We start from the raw sequence: 26,606 nt of genomic DNA on the forward strand, positions 1-26,606 counted from the left end.
AGGTCGCAAGTTCCACGTTCAAACCACCCTAGGTAAAGAAATTTCTCCTGAATTCCATTTCTGATTTGTTTATTGTTGTTTTCTCTAGTTTTGAAGTCTGTCACAAATTGGAGTGTCTTTCATATTCCTATACTATCACATTTTTCATACTTTTAGAAACTCCTCGGTCATCCATCGGCCTTTTATTTGCGAGACAAAAAAAAGCTGTAATCTGTCCAGTCGTTGCTGATGGTTGTAAAATCTGTTTTGATATCATCCTTGTAAAGCACTTGCATCTTCTGGATACTTGTAGATTCTGTTTGTAATCTGGAAACATCAATTGTGTACAGGATTCTTGTATGCGCTAATTTTCAATGTATGTTTAAAGTAACCTCTCTGCTTTTCAATTCTATTCCTTTTGTTATGAACCCCATGACCTTCTTTTCATTTTTATGGTATTATTCTATATTGCTACTGTTAATGATTTGTGAATTTCTATACCTGGATCCCTTTGCTCCTCTATCCCCATTGAGACTTTTACTTCCCAAAGAATATGTGGCCATCTGATTCTTCCAGTCCTAAGTGCACCACCTCCCACTTGTCTATATTGAAATTCATTTGTTATTGTGCACATTTATAAAGTGTATAATGGGCAAGAAGATGTTTTTAGATTTGCTCTTGTTGGAGATGGTCATTGCTTGGCATTCATATGCAGGAATGTGATTAGACTAACACTGGATGTTATTGAAGTCAGAGTCATAGAAGTTTACAGCATGGAAACAGGCCCTTGTCCATGCTGCCCTTTGTTTTTAAACCCTTAAGCTAGTCCCAATTGCCTGCCTTTGGCCCATATTCCTCAATACCCATGTTACCCATGTAACTATCTAAATGCTTTTTTAAAAGACAAAATTGTACCCGCCTCTACCACCACCTTTGGCAGCTTGATCCAGATACTCACCACCCTCCTGTGTGGGGAAAAAAAATTGTCCCTCTGGGCACTTTTGTATCTCTCTCCTCTCACCTTAAACCGATGCCCTCGAGTTTTAGACTCCCCTACCTTTGGGAAAAGATATTGACGATCTAGCTGATCTATGCCCCTCATTATTTTATCGACCTCTGTAAGATCACCTATGGATCCCTATAAGATTTTGCTGTATGTAGTTGTGGACTGCTTCATCATCTGAGAAATTGTGAATGGAGCTGACCAGTATTCAGTCATCAGCCAACAGCCCCATTTCTGATCTGGTGGAGATTAAGAAGCCACTAAAGATAGTTGCATCTCACTTGCAGCCCCGAAGAGCTCTTAAAATAAGATCTTGGATGAATTAATTTCACAGCCAAATTCCTTTGTGCCAGGTATAACCAACAATTGGTGTGTTTCACCTGCATCCATTGGCAAGAACACAGACTTCTTTGACACTATGATACTGTCAAAGAAGTCACTATGATACTGTCAAAGAAGTCACTATGATACTGTCAAAGAAGTCACTATGATACTGTCAAAGAAGTCACTATGATACTGTCAAAGAAGTCACTATGATACTGTCAAAGAAGTCACTATGATACTGTCAAAGAAGTCACTATGATACTGTCAAAGAAGTCACTATGATACTGACTTCTTTGACATTTAGATGCAGGCAGTTCACATGAGCCACACAATTGTTATCTATCAGACCAACTGTTCCATCTTGCAATGTCATACTTTGAGAACTGGCTTCAGCTTTCTGCCTAAAGAGTATAAAGAATACTTCCTTTATGTAGTATCTATTAATTATAAGTGAAGTTAATATTTGACATTATTGCCATTTCCCAATACTTGCAATGCTTGTGCACATCATTATAATTCATGGTAAACCTCATAGGCAGTTCCAAATTCTCCAGTGAATTTGCCTTTTTACAAAGAGGACATTGGATCACCCTGTGAGGTTCCGTTGGCTGCAAAAATGCTGCTAGTAAGCAGCAGTTGTTAAATTTTTGGACCATAAACATTTCGTTTCTCAGTTGTCATCCACACATTTGATCGTGAGTTTTTCCTCTATGTCTCGTCTTTAGTTCAACAATGGACTACACTAATAGGGGAGGGCTGCTACAGCTGGCCTGATTATAAATTTGATTTGTATATTATTTAGTGAAGAGCAAATATAAATATTAATAATCCATTTAAATTGGAAATCTGAATTAATTCAAATTCAGCAGTGAATTTTCAGATGGGACATAGCTTTTGTACAATTCAGATTTCTGTTAGTGGGTAATTCAAATAAGCAGTTGTGAAGTACTTTATATTACTGTAGTAGACCACATACTATGAAAGTCTTACACTCCTCCAGTGTTCTATGAACACACCACTGGAATCCATTTTATCAATAAAAATGTTGGGGCTTTAAGAGTAGTACTTTCTGATTTGGTAATTATACTTCACTGCAGTTTCACAATTATTTTCCAAAGCAATTCTGTTAGCTATTTTGGCTTATGTAGCTTGTCATGAACCAGCATCAACTGGCATTTATTCCAGATAGGTTTTTGACACAGTAATTTATTCTGTGTATGTATTTTACGATATAATAAGTAGTACCCAAGAGTAATTTGCAAATCTAACCCAGTTACAAAAAAAAAGACCAAAATCTATCTTAAAACTTTCCACAGTAATTATGACTTCTGCTCTGGATCTATTACCATTCCTGGTCATGGAGCAGGGAAAGAAACCCTTGTCAAGTTTGGAAAGTTGAGAGAGGTGGTGGGAACAAAGAGTTTAATAATACGTTTATTGGGGAAAACATTGCTTTACTGGGTAATTTACTATTTTGCAGCATTATAGTGTATAATATCTTGGTCTTTATTAAAAACAGTTGTCAAACCGATTTATCTTCCAGCCTTATCTGAAATGTATTAGTTGGTTTTAACATAGGAAATCAAACTATAATGTATCGTTATCATTTATTGATGTGCTAAAATTAACAGTTGGATAAGTGTTTGATACACTGTATCATGAGATTGAAACATACACTGTTTCACCCCAGTTCCTTATTTTTGGCACTCTTTCCTCTGAATCCAATACTTTCAATTACTTTTAACCATTTCAAGTGATATTAGTTGATGTGCAATTTGCAAATTGGTGGTTTTGATCAGGAGATGCCAGGAACCTTTCAAACCTTCAAGGCAAGAATATTCCTTTTTTTTTCAGTTTTTGTGATTTTTTTAGTTTTATTTCCAATCTGTCTTTTTTCCTAAACAACCATATGCTGTTTTGGGTGGCCTTTTATAAGATTCCTTCATCTTGCACCTCCTGACCTATACATCCACCGAAATCTGGCTGCCACTTAAACCAGTGGGATCTTATGATCCTAACAATGGTGCACCCCCACCGCAGGTCTCCCACTGGCAAGGCGTGTGTTAAACTAGAAACTCTGTTGAAAGCAACGAGACTATAAGATCGTGCCGCCAGCAAGCAGCAACAGGAGATAGCATGCTGCAAAACAAAGGGGTAGGATTCTGTATGGATGATGTAACTAAGATCAATAGCACGGGGGGAAAATATTGCCTTGAGGGACAAAAATTACGACATATGCAGTTAAAATATAAATTAACAACTGAACGTAATAAAACTGAGGATCTCATCTGTTTTCTCACCACCCATAATAGAATTTAAGATTTCAGCTGGAAAAATGAAGTGCTCCACAGTGTCACCTTGTGAACAGAGCCTTCAACTGCAGCTCCAAAGCAGATCTTCAAATATTCTACATTTGCAAACTGGCAGATTAATAGGTACCTCATATCAAATCTTGAGAATCAGGTATTATCAGATAAAACATAGGCATAAACATAATTAACATTGAAGGCACAATCTTTTTTGGCAGAAGGACTTACAAAGACTTTGATTGGAAAGATGACAATGAACAATTCTAATGATTGAAGTATTAGTATGAAGCGAGAGTAGTGCTCCTACTTAAATTGTGGTTACAAAGGTTTTAAACATCACTCATGCCATGAAGGCAGCTCCTTTGCTGATGCTTCATACTCGCCCGTTTTCCTTGGTAATATTTGTTCGTGATGGTTTGCCATTGTTTTCCACTCTTGATTAGAGCAAAGAGGCAGGTCCTAAATCTATCTCAGCCGCAACGGGAATTATAACCACTCTCTAGCCAACTGCGCTGACCTATGCCTTTTCCAATGTTTGTATAATGGTCTGGTGAAAAATAGGCCTCTGTGTGCTTTAGTGGAGAGCTTTTTGCATTTAAACAATAACGGTAGAGCCATGCAACAAATTAGCTGATAATTGGTAGTTTGCATTTTTTTTTACAGTTGTTTGTAACTTAGTGAAGGTTACCATGTGTAAACTGGAGGTAACCTTTGACAGTTATTGTTTCGAAACAAATGTTTGCCTAATATTTTATTATTGCTAACTTCAAAAGAATTAGCGTAGAACTTAACCACTTCTGACCTGTCCCGTACAATTCTATGCCTTTACTTGTCAGGCAATTTCTATGCTTTTTAAACTGTTGAATGTCAAGATGCATATGACAATGACTTTTTGAATACTACCGGCCCATCATTGTCCCTATTATGAAAAATGCCAGATGAACAAGGAGTGAAGGGGTTGTGTATAAATGTTATCCTAAGAACGGTATAAAGTATAATGTTCAATTCCAGTACAAATTGAGGATTTTGAAGAATGGTTTCATTTGGAGAGGTGGCTCGTACATCTTCCAGGCTATCATAAGTTTGATTCATGAATTTCATCTACATAATGTAATGTTTTGAGAATCCACACATATGCTTAACCTTTCTTTTAAGGACGCAAGGAAAAACATATCAGCTGTTCCCAGATGGAAAATCTTTTGAAGTTAAAAATTTATTGCACACTGAAGTGCAAATCAGACTCCATCCATCCTCTCTTTATTATTGACTTGCTTATTGTTCCTTGTTCCTATTCAGGGATTCATTGATTTTAAGTTGAAGCATCGTTTTGATCTCAATGAGCAAATACTGTGGTACGTCAGCGTATGTAGGCTTCATTTAACTGCATGTGTGGGCATTGAAAAGAGACGCTGATTCTGGAAGGAACATTGTGGGTGGCTTTGATTGCATTGGAAAGTCTGAAGGGATCCAAGTTTAATATTTTCTATTGAACATTCTGAGGTGATAAGATACTTTTTGAATTGTTGCTTTTAATATTTTTCTTTTTGCAGGTGTTTGGGAATGATTTACCTCATCAGTGGAAGGAGTATTCAGACCAGGACTCCACACTGGTGATAAGGACATGGGACTCCTCTTGTCAGCTTCCAGCAGGTTCAGTACAGTTGACATCCTAATCAGCAGCACTAAGGAGGAACCTTGGTTTGGTTTATTACCTCATTGCCACAGAGACATCACTGTCAAGAGCTGAAGGTAAATCCAGAGCCTCAACTGTGATTCAAAATATAAATTATTGTATTAATGCAGAACCCCAAAGACCTGAATTCCTAAAAGTGAATTTTAAAGTATTAGGATAAATCAAAAGTTAAGACGATTACTAAAATAGCAACTAAATACCATTTGAATGGATTATAATGCTCGCTACATTGTCTGTTTTGTATGTTGGGATTGAAGAAAGACAACTGGGCCTAACATGCTCATTCCTGTCCTTGGCCGGTTTTGCCTTCATAATCTGACACCTTCTGACACCACCTGCAAAAAGTAAAAAAGCAGACCCGTTGCCAGTTCGAGTCCTGTATCAAAAATTTCTCTGAGCCCTTGTGGGATCCAGTAGGAATCAGACTCAGTCATTAATATATAGTATGCTTTACTGTTACATTGAATATGCTGTAATCACCACTTTTTCCACAAGTTCATCTGTTACTTTAAAAGAATCAGTCGGTGGAATCCTGTTGCACACTTTAATCGTTTCTTAGGTATAGGAAAAGTGTGTTTAATTAACATAACTCCAATCTCCTTAATTCATGTTGGTCATTCTGTGTTCTGCCTTTCCCATCACCTTGCATATTCTTGTGTTTTTTTTGTTATCTTTGCCTTGAGGAGATCTAATTCAGTTATTTTGAGTCTCAATGTCTCTAACACATACAAACTCAAGACATCAAAGCTGACTCCATTTTTAGTACTCAAGTCAGGGATCATCTCTGGCCTGTTTTCCACCTTGCTGAGGGGAAAACTAAAACTGACACAATCTTGAATGGGGTCTCATTAAAGCTGTATATAACCTCTTATGCACAGTCCTACTTTTGTGATGGGTGCTCTGTGCAATAAACCCAAGACTTTGTCTTGTTTCTGGTATTGCAGTGCACATTTGACTGAGTAGTGTATTTTTATTCCCACGTTTTTTTTCCACGTTTGGTTTCAACTATTTCCAATATTTCATGCTATTTTTAAGTGGGTCTCAGTTGAGTACCACTTATGTCTGGCTCAAAACAAATGATGCAATAATTTGTGTGCTGATATGTTATGCTATGGAGTGGTGGTGTACATGTTCACCCACATGATAGCTCATATGATAATTTCCAGATTTAAGCTATTGTCTCTCTGTTCAGGTGGACATAAAAGATCGCATTGCACTATTGAAAGAGCAGGGAATTCTCCTGGTATCCTGGCCAACGTTTCTCCCTCCTCAAACATCACCAAAAACAGATTAACCGGCCATTCATCATACTTGCTGATTTGTGCACAGCAACATCCCACAATGTGGATGTCACATTTGCTCTTTAGAAGTCCTGAGGGCATGGTAAGATGGAATCAACCGGTGTAGATCTTGTGTGTCACAAAGTGGTCATCTATGATGATCATGGAAATAATGCGAGGGACGAAAAGGGCACCGTGGAAGGAAAATCAAATTAAAGAGAGAGGGAAATGAGCTATAACAAAGTTAGTATTACAGTAGCAAATCATTCTATCAAGTCAACAGACTTCTGCATTTTATTCTTTTTCTCCATGTGCAAATATAGCCATAATGAATATTTGTTTCTCCTGTGGTAATTGGCATTTTAATTCTGTTGACTTCAAACTAGAATGTTAACCAATATATTTTGAGCTTTTAGAAAAAAGTTGTATGTATAGCATTGAATTAGTTCCTTGTTAGTGTTTGTGGTAGTGTAACAGCTTGAGCACCTTGTAAATTCAATTATAGATGTATGGCAAATTTAATTCGCAATTATGTATAGGGAAGAATAGGCCATTCAGTCCCAATTGGCTGTTCGACTATTTGGTTAGATGATCTGTATCTTAACTTATTTCTCTGTCTTTGTTTGATATCTCTTCTACCCTTGCCCTACAAATACCTATCAAGTCTTAGACTTGAAAGTTTTAATTGACTAGCACCCACAGCCTTTGTAAGATTTGTAAATTTTCTCTATTCTCTGGGAGAAACATGCTTCCTGATGTCAGTCTTAAATAAATTAGCTCTAATTTTAAGATTATCATCCTTGTTCTAGATTTTCCAGCAAAGGAAATAGTTCACTTGCACCTGCCCTAGCAAATTTCATTACCATTTTAGATTAGATCATCCTTCACTTCTGAAGTTTATGCAAGCAATTTCTGAAATTTGATCATTTAAGGCCTCGTATCTTTCTGGTGAATCAGCTGTACCCTCGCTAAGGCCAGTGTATCTTTCCTACAGTTTGGAGCTCAAAAGTGAAGGCATCACCACCACCAGTTTAGGCCTATTAAAGTTCTGCCTAACAGAAGCATCAATTCTTCATTTTTGTATTCCGACCCCTTTGAGATGATGGCTCCTTCAGCAGCGGTCTCTACCACTCAGAAGAACAAAAGGAGCAAGCACATGGAAATACCTCCATCTGCAAGTTCCTGTCCAAACCGATCATCATCTTCACTTGGAAATATATCGTTGCTTCATTGCCGCTTAGTCAAAATTCTGCAACTTCCTCCCTCAGTACTGTGGGTAAACCTGCCCCACATGAACTGCAGCTTTTAGGAAGGTGGCTCACCACCTACTTATCAAGGATAGTTAGGGATGGACAATAAATGCTGGCCTTGCCAGTGACAGCCACATGTCATAAATGAATAAAGGAAAATCCATTAATCTCATACCCCAGTTTTTAGCGTACACAAATTACTATCACCTAAATGCTTTTGCTTTTAAATCAGTACTTGTTCTTGCCCCCCCCACCCCCATTGAGAAAATACCACCATCTTCTCCAGATTAAAATCTGTGCTGTAATTTTGCTTGCTCATTCACTCTTTTTTTTGCCCTTTGTAGTTTTCAGCATGCATCTATGCAACATTATGTTGTTTAAATCATCTACATACTTGGATACACAATTTTTTTTCCCCATCTGGATCATGAATATATATGGTGAAAAGCTGACAGCCCAGTGAAGATACTCTGGAGAACACCACTTGTCGATTTCACCCACTAACAGAATATTCCCTTTGTTTCTCATATCACCCATAATTACATACCAATGTCACAGGGTTAACGACTCCATGCATTTTTTAAAATTTATAATCTCTTCAACAAAACCTTATCAAATGCCTTCTGGAACTTTATATGTTTGACATCTATAGCCACTCCCCGATTCAGATGCTCACGACGTCAAGAAAATTATCTGGATCGGTCAGACATGACCATTCACAACCATGCTGATAGTCTTTGGTTTATACTTCTGTAATTGTTTAGTTTGTATAACTTACGAAGGGTTCCCGGGCATATTGTCCTGTTCCTCTATTAGCTATCTCTTTAATTCCTCCAAAAAGTTATAACTAGAAATGCCATCTCTCAAACAATACTTTTCACAGCACAAATAGCAGCAGTTACAGGACAGTTTGCAAAATTCCCTGCTTCTTTTCGCTCCTTCACGCAGAAAGAATTGTTGAGCATGTAGAAGCAGGTAACAATAAATGTGCATAACGCTAAATGATTTAACTGTCAATGACTACATGGCAAATCATTTACCATGCTGTGAATTTTTCTGATAAATGTAAAACATTTACCATATTTGGATATCTGTCTGAGAAGTGGGATTGATGACACTTATCAGATCTTTCACATCCTCAGGACATCTCAAAACTCTTCATGGCCATTTAAGAATTTTTGCTGCAGTACTTTTGTACGCAGGAACAGAAACAGCTTTGCTCCTTTTTCAAAGAGAAAGATAATAACTTAATATTCTTTAGAATTGAGGATCAAGATGTTTAAGAACAATTATCCATAGTCAGGATAGAACCCCTCTCTTTAACACCCCTGCACCTTCAGTTCCCCATGTTGGGTTTTGTTTGACTAACTTCTGTCTGACTAAAGATCTGCAGGGGCAGTACAAGGACAGTTAACACCACTTGTGTGTGAGCATGTGCATTCTTTGGTTGTCAGCTCTAAGCTAGATTGTGGTTTCTTTCCGTTCTGTAGATCGTGTTTCAGCTTGGGCTCTGGAGAACATTATTGCTAGCATAGTTGAGTTTCTCTTGGGTCATGGCTGATGTTGCAAATGGGTATGCTAGGAAATTGAGAATTAACAGAACCAACTAGTTTATTAGTTGCTGGTGTGTATTAATACTTGGCTCTTTGCATGCGAATACTGGAGTATTGTGCTAGCCTCCCCAAGGTCCATGAGTTCAATAACTGAATACTCAACATCGATGTTTCTGTGGGGAGCAAAAGTTTCTGTGTTGAAACTTTTCTTTCTCATGCCATTTGTATGATACAGCAGTGAATTTCTTTCTTGCTATTCTCTTTAAATTCTGTGGGGTAATAATCTTGTAAATATCAGCACGATGACCAAAACCTCCCTAATTTGACCCATGATGTCACCCAAGATCTTAAATTCAACAATCCTCTTTAACTACAGTTGTCTATCAAATAACTTCTGGAAATCCATTAATTGTATTTAGCCTTAAAATTGCTAATTTGCAGAAATTACTTCCTCAGTTAATTTCTGCAGATGAGTGAGCATCTGTTTTTCGCCCATTTTGTTCCTGTGTACTTGATTCTTCTTTTCATGCGGTGAAGGTAGAAACGTAAAGATTCTATCGTCCCAGATGATCGCAGGCTGTTCTCTTTGATGTAACTTGCGGATCACCACACCTTGGGCATGGTTGGGAAGGCAGGGCTTTCATTAATAACTTCAGCCAGTAAGAGAAATAAACCCATGCAGTTGGCGTCGCTCTGCATCACTAATGCAGCCATCCAGCCAAATGAGCAGCAGTGGCTCACATATATAAAGACCCACTTATGTTAAAGAAAGCTTAAATCAAATAACTGATTTGTCAGCTAATATCTCTTTTCCTTTTTGTAATCTCTTCTTACCCAACACGCTCTCCCTTCTAGTTAGGAAGGTGCTGGAAATTATACTGGGTTTGAGTCCCATTGCCTAACTAGTGTGTATGTAAGCCATGTCAGCAGGCAGTGATCAAAAAAATCTTATTCTGTCCTCCTAATACTTCTCATGATCAGAAACTGTCTGATATTTTAGGGGTGCTGCACCAATTGTAGCGCTCCCCTGCAGCCATGATTGTCATTGGCTAATTCACACCAATCAGGATCAAATGTGGGATCATTCCTGAGTTGTATGATAAGTCAATTCAGGCTGAAAGTAAAATTTAAGGTGCCATTGGCTGTGGACCTCAATAATTTAATGCATCTTTTCCATATCCTATCTTAATTTTTATCGTGTTAGTGGAAATAAAAGCCACTACGTCCCTTCGCACATAATACCCCTCATCCTTGATTTTATCTCTAAATCTTTCTGTACTCTCTCTATGCTCTCAACTTTTTTCCTGTAACAGCATACCAAAAGCTGAGTATGTTAACAAATGTAAAGTTACCAATAATATAATTTGCATAGATTTTACATTATTTTATGTCTTCTATACTGTTATTTATAAAACCTGCGTGCCAAAACACTTTTTCCAGCTTTGTTCTGTTTCAGGATTTATTTTTCTCCACCCTATGTCTCTCTACTTTTATTATTTCGAAAATTTTTTCCATTTGCTATATGGCTTCTCGTTACTCTTCCTCCCAAAGTTCATCACTTCACATTTCTCAAGATTAAATTCCATCCGGCATCAACTGTTCAACTTATTAGCTCATCTGTATCTTCCTGAATTCCCTAGCTGTTGTTTAACAACATTGCATAATATTGTGAGATTTGTAAATTTATTGCTGTGCCCTTTCTATCCAAGTATATATCCATATTGTGTGAAGAGGTGTAGTTTACAGTGGACTAGTTTGAAAAGTATTTACCGTCTACAATTTTGTTTGTTTTTTCCTTTTAGTAAACATTTTTTACATGTGGCCAATGCCCCTTCAATACCATCTTCTTTGATCCTGTTAACAGAATTCCATTGGTGTGACATCTTATCAAATGCCTTGGAAAATCCTAATACGTAAAATCCAATACACTTCTGTGTTCTGTTGCTTCCCGGAAGCATCATATTGCAGCTGCCACACCTAGAATGTAACTCTTATCAGAAGTGTTTGAATCTGAACAGTTTGTTGAAAAATGCTGTTATTTTAACGCATGATGAACGTTTGCTCTGTAATACAAAACTTTATTGTCTCTCTTACTGCAGGTTCCATGTTTTTGGTAGAATGCAGAGTAAACTTGTCTAATGAGGATGTCTGATACTAGTATTATAAAAGAAGAAGCTGAAGCAATGAGGGCTAAAGAGAAATCCCTTAAGCAGTCATCATTAACAGATAACCTGATAAAATCAGAAGGCCATGAACCAAAGGCATTAGAAAAGAATGAAAGCTGTATGGATAATAGAATTGACTCTCAGGTAAGAGGTGTTAAGCTTATCTACCCCTACTGAAGTTTATATAGATTCACTATTTCTTAAATACCATGATCTGAGTATGAAATAATTTCATGTTGACATCCAACATATATTTGAAATATCATTTTTGTAATTAATGTCATTTTGAAAAATCATTTTGTTGGTGTTTGTTGCTAATGTATCAAGTTTGAACAGAGTCTTTAATTATGGCTTCCTGCCTGGCTTTCAATAACTTCAAAATAATTGGCTTTCACTTCTGCTTGTGGGTAATTTATCCGCACATGCATCTAAATCTAGTTTTGCAATATACATATATTACCAATTGTGAAGCTACAAACTGTTTGCATAGATGTTTACATTACCTTTGTTTTTGTCTTTTGTACCCTTGTGTTATAATTAATACGGCAGTGAAGCTACTACACTGTAGTTGGACATTTAAATTTGATGATAACTTATTTATCACATTTACTTTGCTTTCTAAGATGGGATTTACCAATTATTGCACATTTAAAAGACAATATTTTTGTCATGTGTTTGTGTTTGTGTTCCTTTCAAAAACAAAACAAAGATCAAATGTGAGAGGTTCAGAGCAGAGACCAAGAGAAATTTATTTTGAGCCTGAAAAGTTCAATTTCAGTTAGTAGTTAAGACAGATACTACATCAACATTTAGGATTCAACTAGAGTGGAGATGTAGAGATAGGGGAAAAAAGAGGGCATGTAAATGTGATCAGGATTACTTTTGTCCATTTAGAGTAGTAATTGCTGGTTCTTTCCTTTCTTTAAATGTTGACCAGGTTGGTAATGAATTACATCAAAAAATGCCAGTACTTGCACAGTCACAATTCAAAATGTGCAAGACTTTAAAGTCTAACCATGAAAAATTTTCAGTTAGCATCCTAAATAAGTGTCCAGCGGCATCTCATCTACAAAATATTTGAGTACTAATTTTTACCACACCATCCCTCAGTACTTAAATCTTAAAATTTCAAATGTGTTTAAATACCTCATGTAGTCTTGTGCTGCAGGTTGTTCAGTTGAGTGAGTAATATATGCAATAATATTGGTAACAACAGAATGAAGTACCTTTTTATTGTCATAAAATGTTGTAAGGTGATTTACAGGAACATAATCGGACAAAAATTGCTACTAAACTGAAAAAGAAGACATTAAGATGGGTAGTTGAAAGCTTAGTCAAAAGAGAGCGTTTTCAAGGAACATCTTCATGAAGGAAAGATAGAAAAGTTTGGGCTGTGAATTCCAGAGCTGAGAAATTTGACAAATTGAAGGCCTATGGTGGGGTGAAGGGAATGAGAGCAACACAATTGGATCTCAAAGGTCTTTGGGCTGGAGGAGGTTACATAGTTGGATAGGGACAAGACCATGGAGTGATTTGAATTCTTGAATTAATCTTTTTGCAGCCTTTCTGTATCCTTCTGGCAGCCTGCCTTTCCACCTATTTTGATGTCCTCAACAAACTTTGATGTATCATACTATCTCTCCATCTAAGTATTTGATATGGATAATAAGTAACAGGCTCCAGCATAGATCCAAACCTCGTTTATGACCATTCTGTTTTCAATCCGTATATTCTCTATCCGTGCAACTATATTAGCCCTCAAATCTATGTGCCTTTTTTTGCCTGTTAACATTTTGTGCAGCACTTTAGATCATGTCTTTTTGAAATCCAGGTCAATCACTGGTTTCCTCTTTATCTACCCTGCTAGTTACATCCTCAAACTCAAATTTGTGAAACAGGATTTCCTTTTAGCAAAATCATGTTGACTTGTCTCCATTATATTATTTTTTGTACATCGTTGAGACTTAATTATAGATTCTAGCATTTTCCCAACAATGGTGTTAAGGCTTGAAGAGTAGTGTGGCATTTGCCAACTTTCAAGCTAGCAGGACCATCCCTGAATTTAAGGAGCTTTGGAAAATCAAACTAGTGCATCCACTATCTCTGAATTTATCTCCTTTTAGAATTCAAAGGTCTAGGCCATCAGTCCTGGGGATTTGTTGGATTTTAATCCCTTCAGATTTTCCAATACTATTTCTCTGAGAAATTTCCTCTTTGAGCCCTAGGTTATTGTCTGTTCTTGGAGCTTGTGGTTTCCACTGTGAAGACAGGCACAAAATATTTGTTAAATGCCTCCACCATTTCCTTGTTCCCTCTGATAATTTCTCTTGTCTCTGATTCCAAGGCATCAATATTTACTTTAGCTACTGTCTTGCTTTTAATATACTTACAAATGCTTGTGCACACTGTTTTTGTACTTCTGACTAATTTACTTTCGTATGCAACTTTTTCCCTTTTCTCAAACTCCTGGTGGCCCTCTTTCTAGTTTCTAAAACTACCCCCAGTCCTCAGATTTGCTACTCTTCATTGCAATATTAGAACCATAGGATCCCTATGGTGCAGGAGGTGGTCATTTGGCCTATTGAAGTTTGCAATGACCCTCCAATAGAGCACCTTACCCAGGCTCACCCTGTGTATTTTACCATGGCTAATCCGCCTAACCCACACAACTTTCACAGTCTCACTGTTAATGACTCCACTGGACATAACCATGGGCTTTGCAAGTTAACATAAGAACATAAGAAATAGGAGCAGGAGTAGGCCATCGAGCCCTTCGAGCCTGCCCCACCATTCTATAAGATCGTGGCTGATCTGTCGTGTCTCAGTTCCACATTCCCGCCCTCTCCCCATAACCCTTAATCCCCTTGCCTATCAAAAACCTATCAACCTGCGTCTTAAATATATTTAGTGAGGCAGCCTCCACCACTTCAACGGGCAGAGAATTCCAGAGATTCACCGCCCTTTGAGTGAAGAAGTTCCTCCTCAAATTAGGATGCAGGCAGCAAAGTTTTTTTAAATAAGTTTGGATTTATGAAGGGTGACCATTTGAATAGATGAGTATGGAGGTAGGGTTTCAACACTTGAGGCCTGGGTAGAGACATGCAATGGCATAGGTTGGAAGTGAGTGGTCTTTATAATGGAGAGAATATGAGGTCTGTAGCTCAGTTCAGGGTCAGCCAGGGTATGGTTCCTATGTCTAGTTAAGCTGGCATCAGTGGTGAGGGAGCAGAGTTATAGCAGAGCCAAAGAAATAGGCATTGGTTACACGCTGTTTAACTAAGGAGATTGGACTGGAAGTGGGACATGTAGTCTGTTAACAAAGTCAGTGGAGGGAAGTGATGGTGAGATAGAGCTGGGTATTCTTAACATACGTGTAGAACATGACATATGTCTTTGAAAAATGTCTGCAGTATGTCAGTGAGAAAAAGGAGACTTAAGTACTGGTTGTTGGTTGAGGGGAAAGTGAAACCAATTGAGGAACTTCTCTGGTTATGACTAAATAGGTAAGAATGGAATGAACAGCAGATGTTGGATGAAAGAGGAAAAGAGTTGAAGAATGATGGGGAGGTCAGTTGTATCAACAGCAACAGACAGGTTGAGTTGGATGATTAGGAATAATTCACCACTATTGCAAACAGGATGTAATTTGTCACTACAGTTATGAGTTAGCAACTGTAATAGCTTTCTGAGCTCAAGGTGAGGTTACTATTTCCATACACAGTTGAAAATATTGTCAAGACCCACTATATACAAGTTTGTATTTCTCTCATTTTCAATTCAAGCCTTTGAAAACAGACTTTGGCAGCTCCACGTGGTTAATCGGGACTGCTATTATTTTCACAGCAGAGTTAAGAATGAGCATTTGCAAAAATTGAGCTTTTTTGACAGTCCTGAAAACTGAATTCTTAAATGAGCATGAAAAAGTTTATTGTGTAAAACATGGTTTTGTTACAGGATTTGGTGTGGGCATCAGCACCAATAAATTACAACATTGCCACCTTTTACTATATCTTCACTGATTTAAGTGCTAGAAAACCAAATCTTTTGTATTTCCAAAAGAAATTGCTTTAAGATTTGCTTCAAAAATAAGGAGGATTCAAATTTCTTCATTAACATTAAAGTTCTGCTACATTTAGCAGCTTACAACTTCATATTCCTTTTTGCGTAAGATGTGGTTGCCTTCATTACTGTAAACTGATTTGATTTTTTTTCTTGCCCTCTAAGATAGTAACTGTTAATTGAAAAAGATGTGTTCTGCAAGTATATATTTGTAACTCAAACAACTTGTAATTTGTGACTGCTAACGATGCATCATACTGAGTTTGGTATCTATTGTATCCTTGTTTTCAGATTTTTAACATATTAATTAGAACTATTAGGCAATAGTAGCTTATGCCTACCCACAAGAATTTTTTCAACATCTTATCAATAGCTTTCAGTGAGATTTTTTTTTCTAGGATCGAATGATTGCATGAAAATTGCACTAACTTTGCAGCACAACAAAAACTGAACAAATAAATAATGCATGATAACATAGTGTATAATTTGGCAGTAAGGGGGAAAATAAATGTTAGAGTAGTACCACTGATAATACAGTAGAGAAAAACTGGAATGATGAGCATGTCTGAGGCCATTAATTCAATTGTTCTTGAGCAATGAAAGCTTTCTTTTTAATGACTAAAAGCAGTTAATCAGTAAGCAAGCCTATGCATAGAGTCCCTATGGCACAGAAGAAGGCCATTTGCCCATCGAGCTTGCATTGACAACAATCCCACCCAGGTCCTATCCCCATCATCCCATGAATTTATCCTGCTAGTCCCCCGACATGAAGGGGCAATTTAGTATAGCCATTCAACCTAACCCACGCAGCTTTGGAGTGTGGGAGGAAACTGAAGCACGCAGAGGAAACCCATGCAGATACGGGAGGGTAGAGAAAATGTGCATGAGGATGGAATTGAAACTGGGTCCCTGGCACTGAGAGACAGCAGTGCTAACCATATTTGCATTTAATATACATTTCTTATAAATGTTCAAGTCCACTTTAAAATTTTTATTCACTGATTATGTACATCTCTTGAATCAGAGATCAATTTTTATCTCCCATTTCTGAAAACCACCTTCTCAATGGCAAGGAAGCATGGCTACAAACTTTTTGTCACAATAAGTGACAGTTTTATCACAAGAAGTAATATACTCAGCCCATCAATCACATTCAGCCATTTGGTGCAATCATGGCTGACTGAATGTGGCCTTAATTCTTCTGTCCTGAATCAAAAATCTGTCGAACTCCACCTTGAACATATTCAATGGATTAGCCTCCACTACTCTCTCTGGATAAAGCATTCCAAAGATTACTTACTGTCAGTAAGTACTTATCTAAAGAGTGATTAACATTTAGATGTGCCATCTGAATGGGGAGGGGGCAAGAGCTCTGGAGTCATCGAAAAATTGCAACAGCTTGGTATCTATACAGCATCTTTAATATAAAATGCACCAAGATACCTCAGAGACATTATTAAACAAAATATGGCACCAAGCTGGGTAAGGATAAATTTTGGCAGTTGCCTAAAAACTTGCTCCAAGAGTCAGTTTTAAAGAGGGAAGCAAGATGTCAAGGCAGAGAGTTTTAAGGAAATTGCAGAAATTAGTGTCTAAGCCACAAATGGTGAAAAGATTATTAAAAAGCGGGGAGTGCAGATGAGTAGTTGGACTGATGGAGATTACTGAAAGGTCCAAGCCACGAAGAGTAGGAAACAAGGATGTGAACTTTAAAATCAAGGTATTCCTTAACTTTGAGGCAACGCAGATCATTGAAAATAGCTAATTAGTAAACAGGATTTGGTGCACGTTATGACACGAGTATTAAGACTTTAGACAGTCTCAAGTTTACAAATGGTAGAATATGGGAGGCTGGATAGTAGTACGTTAGCACAGACATGTCTGGAGGCATCCATTGTATGGATGAGGCTTTCAGTAGCACAGGAAGGGGTAGAGTCAGGTAGTTTTGCAGAGGTAGAAATAGGCCATCTTTGTGACAGCATGAATATGTAGCTTCTCTTGTAGCTTAAACAGTATGGTTCAGCCAGTAAAGGCAATTAACTGCTGTGATGGAGAAGATGAATCTCTCTTTGTTGTGCTAGATTTGGTGAATGACTCCTTATCTGTCTGTACTTATGCCATTAAAAATCAACTTTCAATAGTTAAGCCTGTTGGCATCATCGCATTTGCTGACATCCTTGGCCAGTATGGAAGGTGTTTTCGTTGAAGATCAAATACTGATACTTGGGAACTCACAGCTTACGAAGAATGGTATCTGCCTGTTAAATTTACTTGAGCTAAATTTCACTTAGCAATTTATGTTGAATTAATTGTGGATCAGTATTGTTATATGTATTTTACAAATATTCCTTTTAAAATAGCATAAAAATCTTCAGATAACAGCCATGGGTTAGAGGGTATCTAACTGTTGTTTGATTTAGGGTGACAAATGGGAATTTATCCATAATTCCATTCAAAACCACATGTTTTACTTAAACAGATTATTGTTAAACACAGTTATTGTGGGCAATTAAAGAATAAAAACTAAGGTTCATCAAACAAATTTTGTTTGCTTTCTCTGTGGTGTCCCAGTTGATACAAATAACATCAATCATACCTGCTGCATTTTTGCATGCAAGACGGTTTATGAATTTAAACATGCTATACACTTTACAGCAGTATTGATGCCAGATTCTTAAGATAAGTTGTATTGAACTCTGAAGGCTGTGTTTTTAATTTGTGATACAATTTCTGTCAGTGACAACCCTACACCAGTAACTATCATTTTTAATATTTGAGATTATTTGTTGTTAAAAAGGCAACTCTGAGCAGTGGATGAATTTGTAATGAGGGCTCAAAACGTTTTATGCTGATTTTTATTTTTGTGTTCTTGATTGTGGACCTCCTACTTATCAAACAGCTCAGTTTTAGATTATATGGCTTAGATAGACTAGAATAGCAGACTAACACTTCTGAAAATCCAATATTGCATTCTCAGATTGGGGGGGGCGAGAGGAAGTAGGAAATTTGGCTGAGTTATCTTGTAACAGTCCATCAAGTTGAGCTGTAGATTCCTTATAGTTGAATCGCACTGCTTGGCTTGTATTTGAATAAATTGTTTTTGGGTTAGATGCCATTTGGCTCAAGTGGATATTGCAAGTTCAGTCCTTTGGAAATTTATTTGTCATATGTATTCAATGATTTTACCGTAATGATCTCTTGTCCACTGTGCAGAGACAAATACAAAGTCTTGGACAGGCGGGGAAAAGGTCAAAGGTATAGTAGAAGTGTGTCATAGCATGCTAGAGGAAATCATTTATGCTTGATGACCCTATTATGACTATTGTTTGCAAGAAATGTATTTTATTTAAATATTGTTTTGTTTATTGCGGCATTGTATCCTCAAAAAATTGTATCCTCATGCATGTATACTTGCCCCAATTTAGGTTTTGCTGTACAAATTCTTTGCAGTGCTTTTTATACTGGCTTCACTTAGTCAAGTTTTCTACGCTCAGTTGAAAATGAATAGGTGCTTTTAGATGTGTCCATATTTTGTGATTGCTGAACTGTGTGTAGTTTTTCATTCTGCTCTTGTGAAAGCATTCTTGGACCAATAGCAATTGTGCATGGTGGTGTGCTTAGCGCTTGTAGCTCAAAGCAAACTTTTCTTTGCTTTTTGGGAATTTGATGTCAAAAGGAATATATTTATTGCTTGCTCTGGGTGTTACAGTTACCAGTTTTTTAAACTTTTGTAAAAGGTGCATCTTTCAGATGTTTAAAAATAACTTCCTGGGATGAAAGACTTTGGATGGGATTTTCCGGACTCACTCATCCTGAAACCGTAAAATCCCGCCCGAGATGAGTGGACCTTTCCACAGTCCACCCCTCGCCTGCTTGGATTCCCGTGGCGGACGGGACGGTAAAATTCCAGCCCTTATCTTACTCACCAAAAGGTGAAATCACCAAAAGCTCCCTCAACTAAGAGAATGCATTTTCCTTGGTTTCTAATGCATGGGCATAATTGATAACATTACCGTAATAGTCACCACATTGAAATGAATCACCTGGCTTACAGAAAAGTAAATAGTATCCAGTCTATTTCTCTTGTGTGCAGTGGAATTGCACAAAATTATGCACTTCTGTTGTGAGGTGCTCAGTGACACCTTGAGATTTGTGTAATGTGAAATAAAGTAGGTCAAATTTAACATGAGCATGCTTTGTTTATTAAACATGATTGTATTAGATTTATATTTAACCATCAAACATAATTTAATTGTTTTCTGAACATACTGAGATGTTGGGAAATCTAGTTGACAAACACATGGGCATCATAGTAATCTCCTTATGCAGCATAACAGTTTCCATAACTTCACAACAGAACTAATTTCAGTATTCTCATTCCCGTAATTTTGGCACCATTGTCTTGTTGCGTTCTAATTATATTGATAAATGCACTTTCACGTAAATATGAAACCATATATTGTTCACTGTGCCTAGTGAAGTTTGTATTTGCCATATATTTAACAGAATCAGATTGAAGGAAATTGTCCAAAAATTGTTTTGGGTTCTGAATTTTGTACACTTTAGTGGAGTAAACTAAGCAATTACTGTAGGAAAGTATTTTGAAGACTGTACCCTGTAACAACATAATATGGCAGTACAGATCATTGTTATCTGGTTTAATCAAGTAGCTTAGATTTGAGGGGCCGGCCAGCTCAGTTGGCTAGATGCTAACATGCGTTCGAGATTAATGCCAACAGCGCGGGTTCGATTCCCGTTCCGGCTGAGGTAGGCTTGGACCTGCCTCCTTGCCCTGTCCCTGAGAGTGGAAAGCAATGCCAAACCATCACTGACAAAAGTGCCAAAAGTAATGGCTGAGGGTGAAGCATCAGCCAACGATGAGCCAAGGACCTGATTTGGGCAGAGTGTATAAGGAAGGAAGATTTGAATATCTAAACAAACAAAACAAAAATCTAATTGGATATTTTGAAACTAAAAGTGAGTTTTTCAAACCTCATCTTAAGCTGTTGCAGGGTATATGGTTGGAATTAGCTCATGTTTGATTAAATAAATGTAGCTAAATATATTTCTACGTCACTGCATTTGCCCTAACAATGAATGTTTTCCTTTAGTCAAATGCAAAGTTAAAGCTAGTAAGGAGCCTGGCTGTGTGTGAAGAGTCTTCTCCTCCGCCCACAGCTGATGTTCCACAGGATAATCAGGTAAAATGCAACCATACATGGAATAAGTAAAACCCTATTATGATGGTGTAGTGTTTTATTTCTTTTTTTAAATAAAAGTTTTGTTTCAGAGAAATAATTTTCTCATTAAATTCTCGTCATATGTCGAATACGCGTCAGTTAGTTGCGCCAAAGTTGCTTGAACTTAAATTTTTAAAAAAAGGAGCTGAGTGATGGTAAATGGGGGGTGGGGAATGCATGTGTATAAAACTTCACGATTTACATACTTCATGTACTTCAATACAAATTCTGCAAATTTTTATCTAATTTGTTGTTAACTGCGTTTTATGGAACTCAGATCAGCTGTGAAGTCATCTCTATTAAATAGTAACTAGTTTTCATGATTTAGCTTCCTTCTCAGTTTGAACTCTTGAAGATCATGCAAAAAGAAAATGGCTTCTAGTTTTCGGGCTTAATATTCACTTAAGCCCATTTTCAATCATGTCCATTTGCAAGTAATGATCTGCACTAAGTTGGATATTTTAATATGCTGGTGAGAAAACTAAAATAAATTCTACCACCATGACTTGTGTCTGCAGTGAAAATCTGAGAATACTAACTTGTTCTGGACTTTGCAGTGTAGAAAATTCATTGATTAGACAAGAAACCGTTGGATTCAGACTCATATTACGCTTTTGTTTTCCTGTCTATGGAAAGTACCTCCTGAATGTAGCTGTGCCACATATTTGCATATTGTTCATTCAGTGGATTTTACATTTCAAAAAAAATTACTCAAAACATGCTCAGCTGGAGTTTCGTAGTTGTGGATGATTAATATCATGCAGATGAAACTTTAGGGTGGGGAACAACTAGAGAGCAGATATTGGGGATGAAATTCCAGAATTGTGATCTTTCCTTAAATGAGCAAACTTGAAGTTTCATGGGTTCACAAAAAAGTGATGATGTTGGCCTGCAGAAGTTAAAACTCAGTCATACAAGCAAAGCTGTTAAGATTTAACTTGCATTTTAAAAGCATCAACATGCAACCACCTGCTGTCCCAAAAAATTGGGAGCTGAGGATATGATCTAAAATTGTTGAATTCAGCCTTAATTTAGGAAGGTTAATTGAAAGATGAAATGTTGTTCAAGCTGCTATCGAATTTTATTGAAACTGTATGGAAAGTAGAGGATAGAGAGGTCAGAGAGGGAATGGGGCAGTTACTTAAACGTAACTCGTTGTCTATCCATGGTAATAATTCACTAAGTCTGAAATGTATGGTTGCTTTATGTCACGTAACTTTCAACATTTTTTAAGTAATATTTGTTTGATCATGATTTTGTGTTGATGTGTAAATGTGTGAATCAAGATTGCGCAAATCTCACACACTTAATTGAGTTTTTTCTGTCATTTGCACATGCATTAGAGAGTGGTCATTTGGACGTATAGTGAAGATTGCTGTTTTATGAATGTTGTATGATTAAGAGATTTAAAAGAAGCTGAATGCAATGTGTTCAGAATTGAGGTCTCAAAGGAATTGTGTCTTCCTGACAAATCTTGGAGTTAATTGATGAGGAGGTAACGTGATTTGTGCAGATTGAAACCGGAATAACTCATTGAGAGCGACAAGCCACGTTTATTCTTGCCTCGTTTTCCTGTGTTAAGGCTGCATAAGTTAATCCAACATCCTTGATATATTCAGGAACATAAGGTATTTTTGACAACTTATGTGTTGGTTGGCGCTGTACATTAATTCGAAACACGTCTACAATAACCAGTTGCTTAAGTATTTAATATATATGTAGGATATTAAATTTTGGACAAGTGTGTACACAACCTGTGTCATCTTCCTTTGATTCTCTCCTGATTTGCCTGGATTATGATACCCAATGTATCAACCTAACTTTCAGTGTTAAAATAATGATTGATTAACTTACAGATTCAATTTCCCAACAGCAGGTAGCACTGTAGCTCCCTTACCTATATTTCCCGGGGGTTGTGCACATGAAATACTAATCATTCACACCATTTCATTACATTTGTATACTTCTTTCCTTGGCTATTTGTTAGTTGCCTTGACCAGGCTGGTTAATCTTCACAGCTTTAGCCATACCAAAAAATCGACTTCTGTTGTGCAAGGATTAAACAATCAGCTATTTCGAAAGTAAACCAGTTTTGCAGAAATGTTGAAAATAACACCGCAGAGACATAAGCAATATCAGGGGAGCCTAGCAATGGGCGAATTGTTAGACCTGACAGATGATCTGACAGAGGATAATCAGTAGAACAAGGGCCACCGCTTGTTTATTTTGTGAAGAAAGGTTGAACAGATTGGGCCTATGCCCATTGGAGTCTCAAAGAATGAGAGGTGATCTTACACACAAGATCTTTAGGAGACTTCGTAGGTTTGACACATGGATAATGTTTCCTCCTGGGAAGACTGAAAGTAGGGGACACAGTTTAAGAATAATAGGTCCCCCTTGTAAGGCCAATGAGAGATTTTCTCTCTTAGCAGGTTACTAGGATGTGAAGTCCTCTTGCCTAAAAAGCAGTGGAAACTGTGTTATTGAATTTATTCAAGACTCCGTTAGATGGATTTTTGATAAGCAAGGGAATTAAGGGTTATGGGAGGAAGACAGGAAAGTGGAGTTGAGACTACGACAAGATCAGCCATGATCTTATTGAATGGCAAAACAAGCTTGAAAGGCTGAATAAGCCACTCCTGCTCTAAATCCTAAATTACAGTCTCTGTGTTGTTTCAACCACGGTGGTGAATGTAAATTTACTGCAAAAATAACTTGGTACGGGAAAGTTGATTCAAAATCTTGGAGACTGAGAACAAAATGATGAAGGCAAATGGAAGAGAGAAAGATTGGTGATCAAGGAGATCCAGGTTTATGTTGGGGTAAAGGGGCAGCCAGTGCAACAAAAATATGGCGAACTGTGAGGGGTTCCTGGGAGATTAAGGAAGAATGAGTCTGCAAGAAATATTCAATACCATTATGCTTTACTTGGTGTCTCAGCATACAAATATTTACAGCTATTGCACAAGACTACAAGGACCTGAAAGTGTGTGCAAGCATGACGGGGAAATGCTGAGCAGGTGACTTTAAGTCAGCAAGGCAAGGAACAGGAAGTGTAGAGGGATAAATAAATGACAGGTCACAGAAAAAGAATAGAAAAATCTGAAACAAGCAATGACAATGTGAAACAAGTAAACAGATGAAAGCATTGTGAAAACAAAAGGTTGAAAAACAAGAGGCAACATGCCTCCACCAATAATTCTAAATAAGAGACTGAGAAATATGTAACTATACAAAAGAGTAATGAGTCGGACACCACGCAATCATACAACAACTTGAACAGAGAACTGAGAAAAGTACTACCAAGGACACAAAGACAGAACAGGCAGATAAAGCAGAGAACACGTTTTGGAATTTATCAATGGCAAAGCCATGGGATTTTTGATCTTGATATGATAGAAGTCTGTCTTATTTTCTGTAAGCTTTCCGAATTCTCCAGGCTGAAAGCAAAATAAAGTCAAATTTGAAGATCTTGGCAATGTATAAATCAGAAACAAGGAAAGCACTCAATAGAGTGCAATAGATTTAACTAAGAGCCGATACTCCTGAATGATGACCTGTGACTTCTGTCAGCATTGATTAAACCCCAGCCCAATTTTTGGGTAATTCTCTGGTTTGATATCCGCAGGTATCATGTTATCAAAGGCTCCTGGTACACATAGACATAGAAGTCTATCTCCTTGAAACAATGCATGGTGAAATAGTATTCCATCATCCATGCATGTGAAGCCATTATCTGATGGGGTATGCAATCTGAACTTTGAGAAAAGGTTTAATGGACTAAAATTAGGAACAATTTCATATTTCCTCTCTGATTCTTGTTTTCTACAAGTGCCTATTTGGTTATAATATATTTGCTTGATAGGAGAGTGTACCTCATGGTTACATTATCTAACTTATTCAGTGTTGTATTGGAACTATTAACTTGGAATAATATGAAACAGTGAGCATTCTGTGGTCATTTTCACGTAGTCTGCTAAGTGCTGCAAAGAAACTAATGGAAAATTATTCAAGTATTTAGTAACAAACAGTATGTGAACTGTATTGTTTGTTTTTGTCAGAAACCCACACAACTATAAATACGTTAAAACTGTTTGTCACACTGAATATTGTTCTGACAATTTTACCTTGTGTTTACACAGGATAAAATTCAGCTCCAGTTAACACACACATTTGATAAAGAAGAACAGACAACAAAAGATGAAGCTGAAAAGGAAGAATACACAGACAAACCAGATAAAATGCATAAAAAAATGTTATCAAGAGGTTTACACTACATTTCTTCACTAAAATACTTTCAGATTTTGGATTCTTGCCAAGTTACTCGTAAAATGAACGGAACTTCTCAATCTCTCTCTCTCTTTCTCTCTCAACCAGATTCCAGCCAAGAATACACAGATTCCACTGGAATAGATCTTCATGAATTTTTAGTAAATACTTTGAAAAATAATCCCAGGTATTTGTAATTTAATTTTTGATTATATAAAGAAGATGCAACATGATCAGTTTTTGAAATGCTTATTACACTTGGTTTTGTACACATTTGGAATTTATTCTTTGTATCTGACTTAGATCAAAAGCAACCATTGTTATTTACCAAAGTGACAGTTTAGTGGCCAAATAGTTTGGCACCGATCTTCCTACTTGGAGTTGTAGACTGTAACTGTGGGTGCCATAACTATTTTAGGAATTCCAGACCACTACCAGTGGTTTAAAAACAAATGCACGTTACTGCCACATGTTGGTGTGAACACAAATACGTTCAAATATTTTGAATATCGAAGCAAGGAAACCACTAGCAAAGGAAATTAGTAAAAAGGATATTTTTTCAATGGAGAAGAACTTGTATAACTTTGCGTATTGCATAAGCGTAAATTGAGTCAAATTCTGCTTGTTTTGTACTATGAACAAGCAAATTCAAACTTTCACATTATCTCAACAAAGAATAAGAATGCTGCGCATATTTTTGCGCAAGTTCTATATATTTAACATGCATTCCATTCAAATAATGGACAATATTGTAAAAGTACAAGTTTTTAATGATTTGACTTCATTTGATTTATTATTGTCACATGTATTAGTATATAGTGAAAAATATTGTTTCTTGCGTGCTTATACAGACAAAGCATGCCATTCACAAAGAAGAGGAGAGAGTACAGAATGTAGTGTTACAGTTATAGCTAGGGTAGAGAAAGATTAACTTAATGCAAGGTATGTCCATTCCACAGTCCGTTGGCAGCAGGGAAGAAGTTATTTTTGAGTCAATTTCAGGATGTGTCATCAGACTTTTGTTCCATTTTCCCAATGGAAGAAGGCAGAAGAGAATGTCCTGGCTGAATGGGGTCCTTGATTATGCTGGCTGCTTTTCCAAGGCATTAGGAAGTGTAGACAGTGTCAGTGGATGGGAGACTGGTTTGAGTGAAGGACTGGGCTTCATTCATAAGTCTTTGTAGTTTATTTAGTTTTGGACAGAACAGGAGCCATACGAAGCTGTGATACAACCAGAAAAAATGATTTCTATGGTGCATCTGTAGAAGTTGATGAGATATGTAGCAGACATGCCAAATTTCCTTTAGCCTCCTGAGAAAGTAGAGGTTATGGTGAGCTTTCTTAACTATAGCGTCAGCATGGAGGGACTAGGACAGGTTGGTAATCTAAACACCTAAAAGCTTGAAGCTCTCGACTATTTCTACTTCATCCCCATTGATTGTAATCAGGCATGCCCTCCACTACATTCTTAAGTGGATGACT

General features: G+C 37.1%; 1 protein-coding gene across 11 annotated transcripts in view; it reads left to right on the forward strand.

The window, feature by feature from the left end:
- r3hdm1 (R3H domain containing 1) overlaps positions 1-26,606 on the forward strand; it is a 134,424-nt gene that overhangs the window by 17,358 nt on the left and 90,460 nt on the right. For 6 of the 11 annotated variants that reach the window (XM_080199340.1, XM_080199341.1, XM_080199338.1 and 3 more), the window contains exons 2-8: positions 5,166-5,364; positions 6,501-6,691; positions 11,491-11,700; positions 18,829-18,870; positions 20,727-20,816; positions 24,998-25,121; positions 25,233-25,311. In XM_080199340.1, the coding sequence (XP_080055466.1) occupies positions 11,530-11,700; positions 18,829-18,870; positions 20,727-20,816; positions 24,998-25,121; positions 25,233-25,311 (506 nt within the window). In that variant the 5' untranslated portion in view covers positions 5,166-5,364; positions 6,501-6,691; positions 11,491-11,529. The remainder of the gene's footprint in view (positions 1-5,165; positions 5,365-6,500; positions 6,692-11,490; positions 11,701-18,828; positions 18,871-20,726; positions 20,817-24,997; positions 25,122-25,232; positions 25,312-26,606) is intronic. The other 5 variants (XM_080199346.1, XM_080199347.1, XM_080199349.1 and 2 more) reach the window with 3 other exon arrangements.

The sequence above is a fragment of the Carcharhinus amblyrhynchos genome, chromosome 11 (genome assembly GCF_965287045.1).
Source record: "Carcharhinus amblyrhynchos chromosome 11, sCarAmb.v2.hapA, whole genome shotgun sequence".
Lineage (NCBI taxonomy): Eukaryota > Metazoa > Chordata > Chondrichthyes > Carcharhiniformes > Carcharhinidae > Carcharhinus > Carcharhinus amblyrhynchos.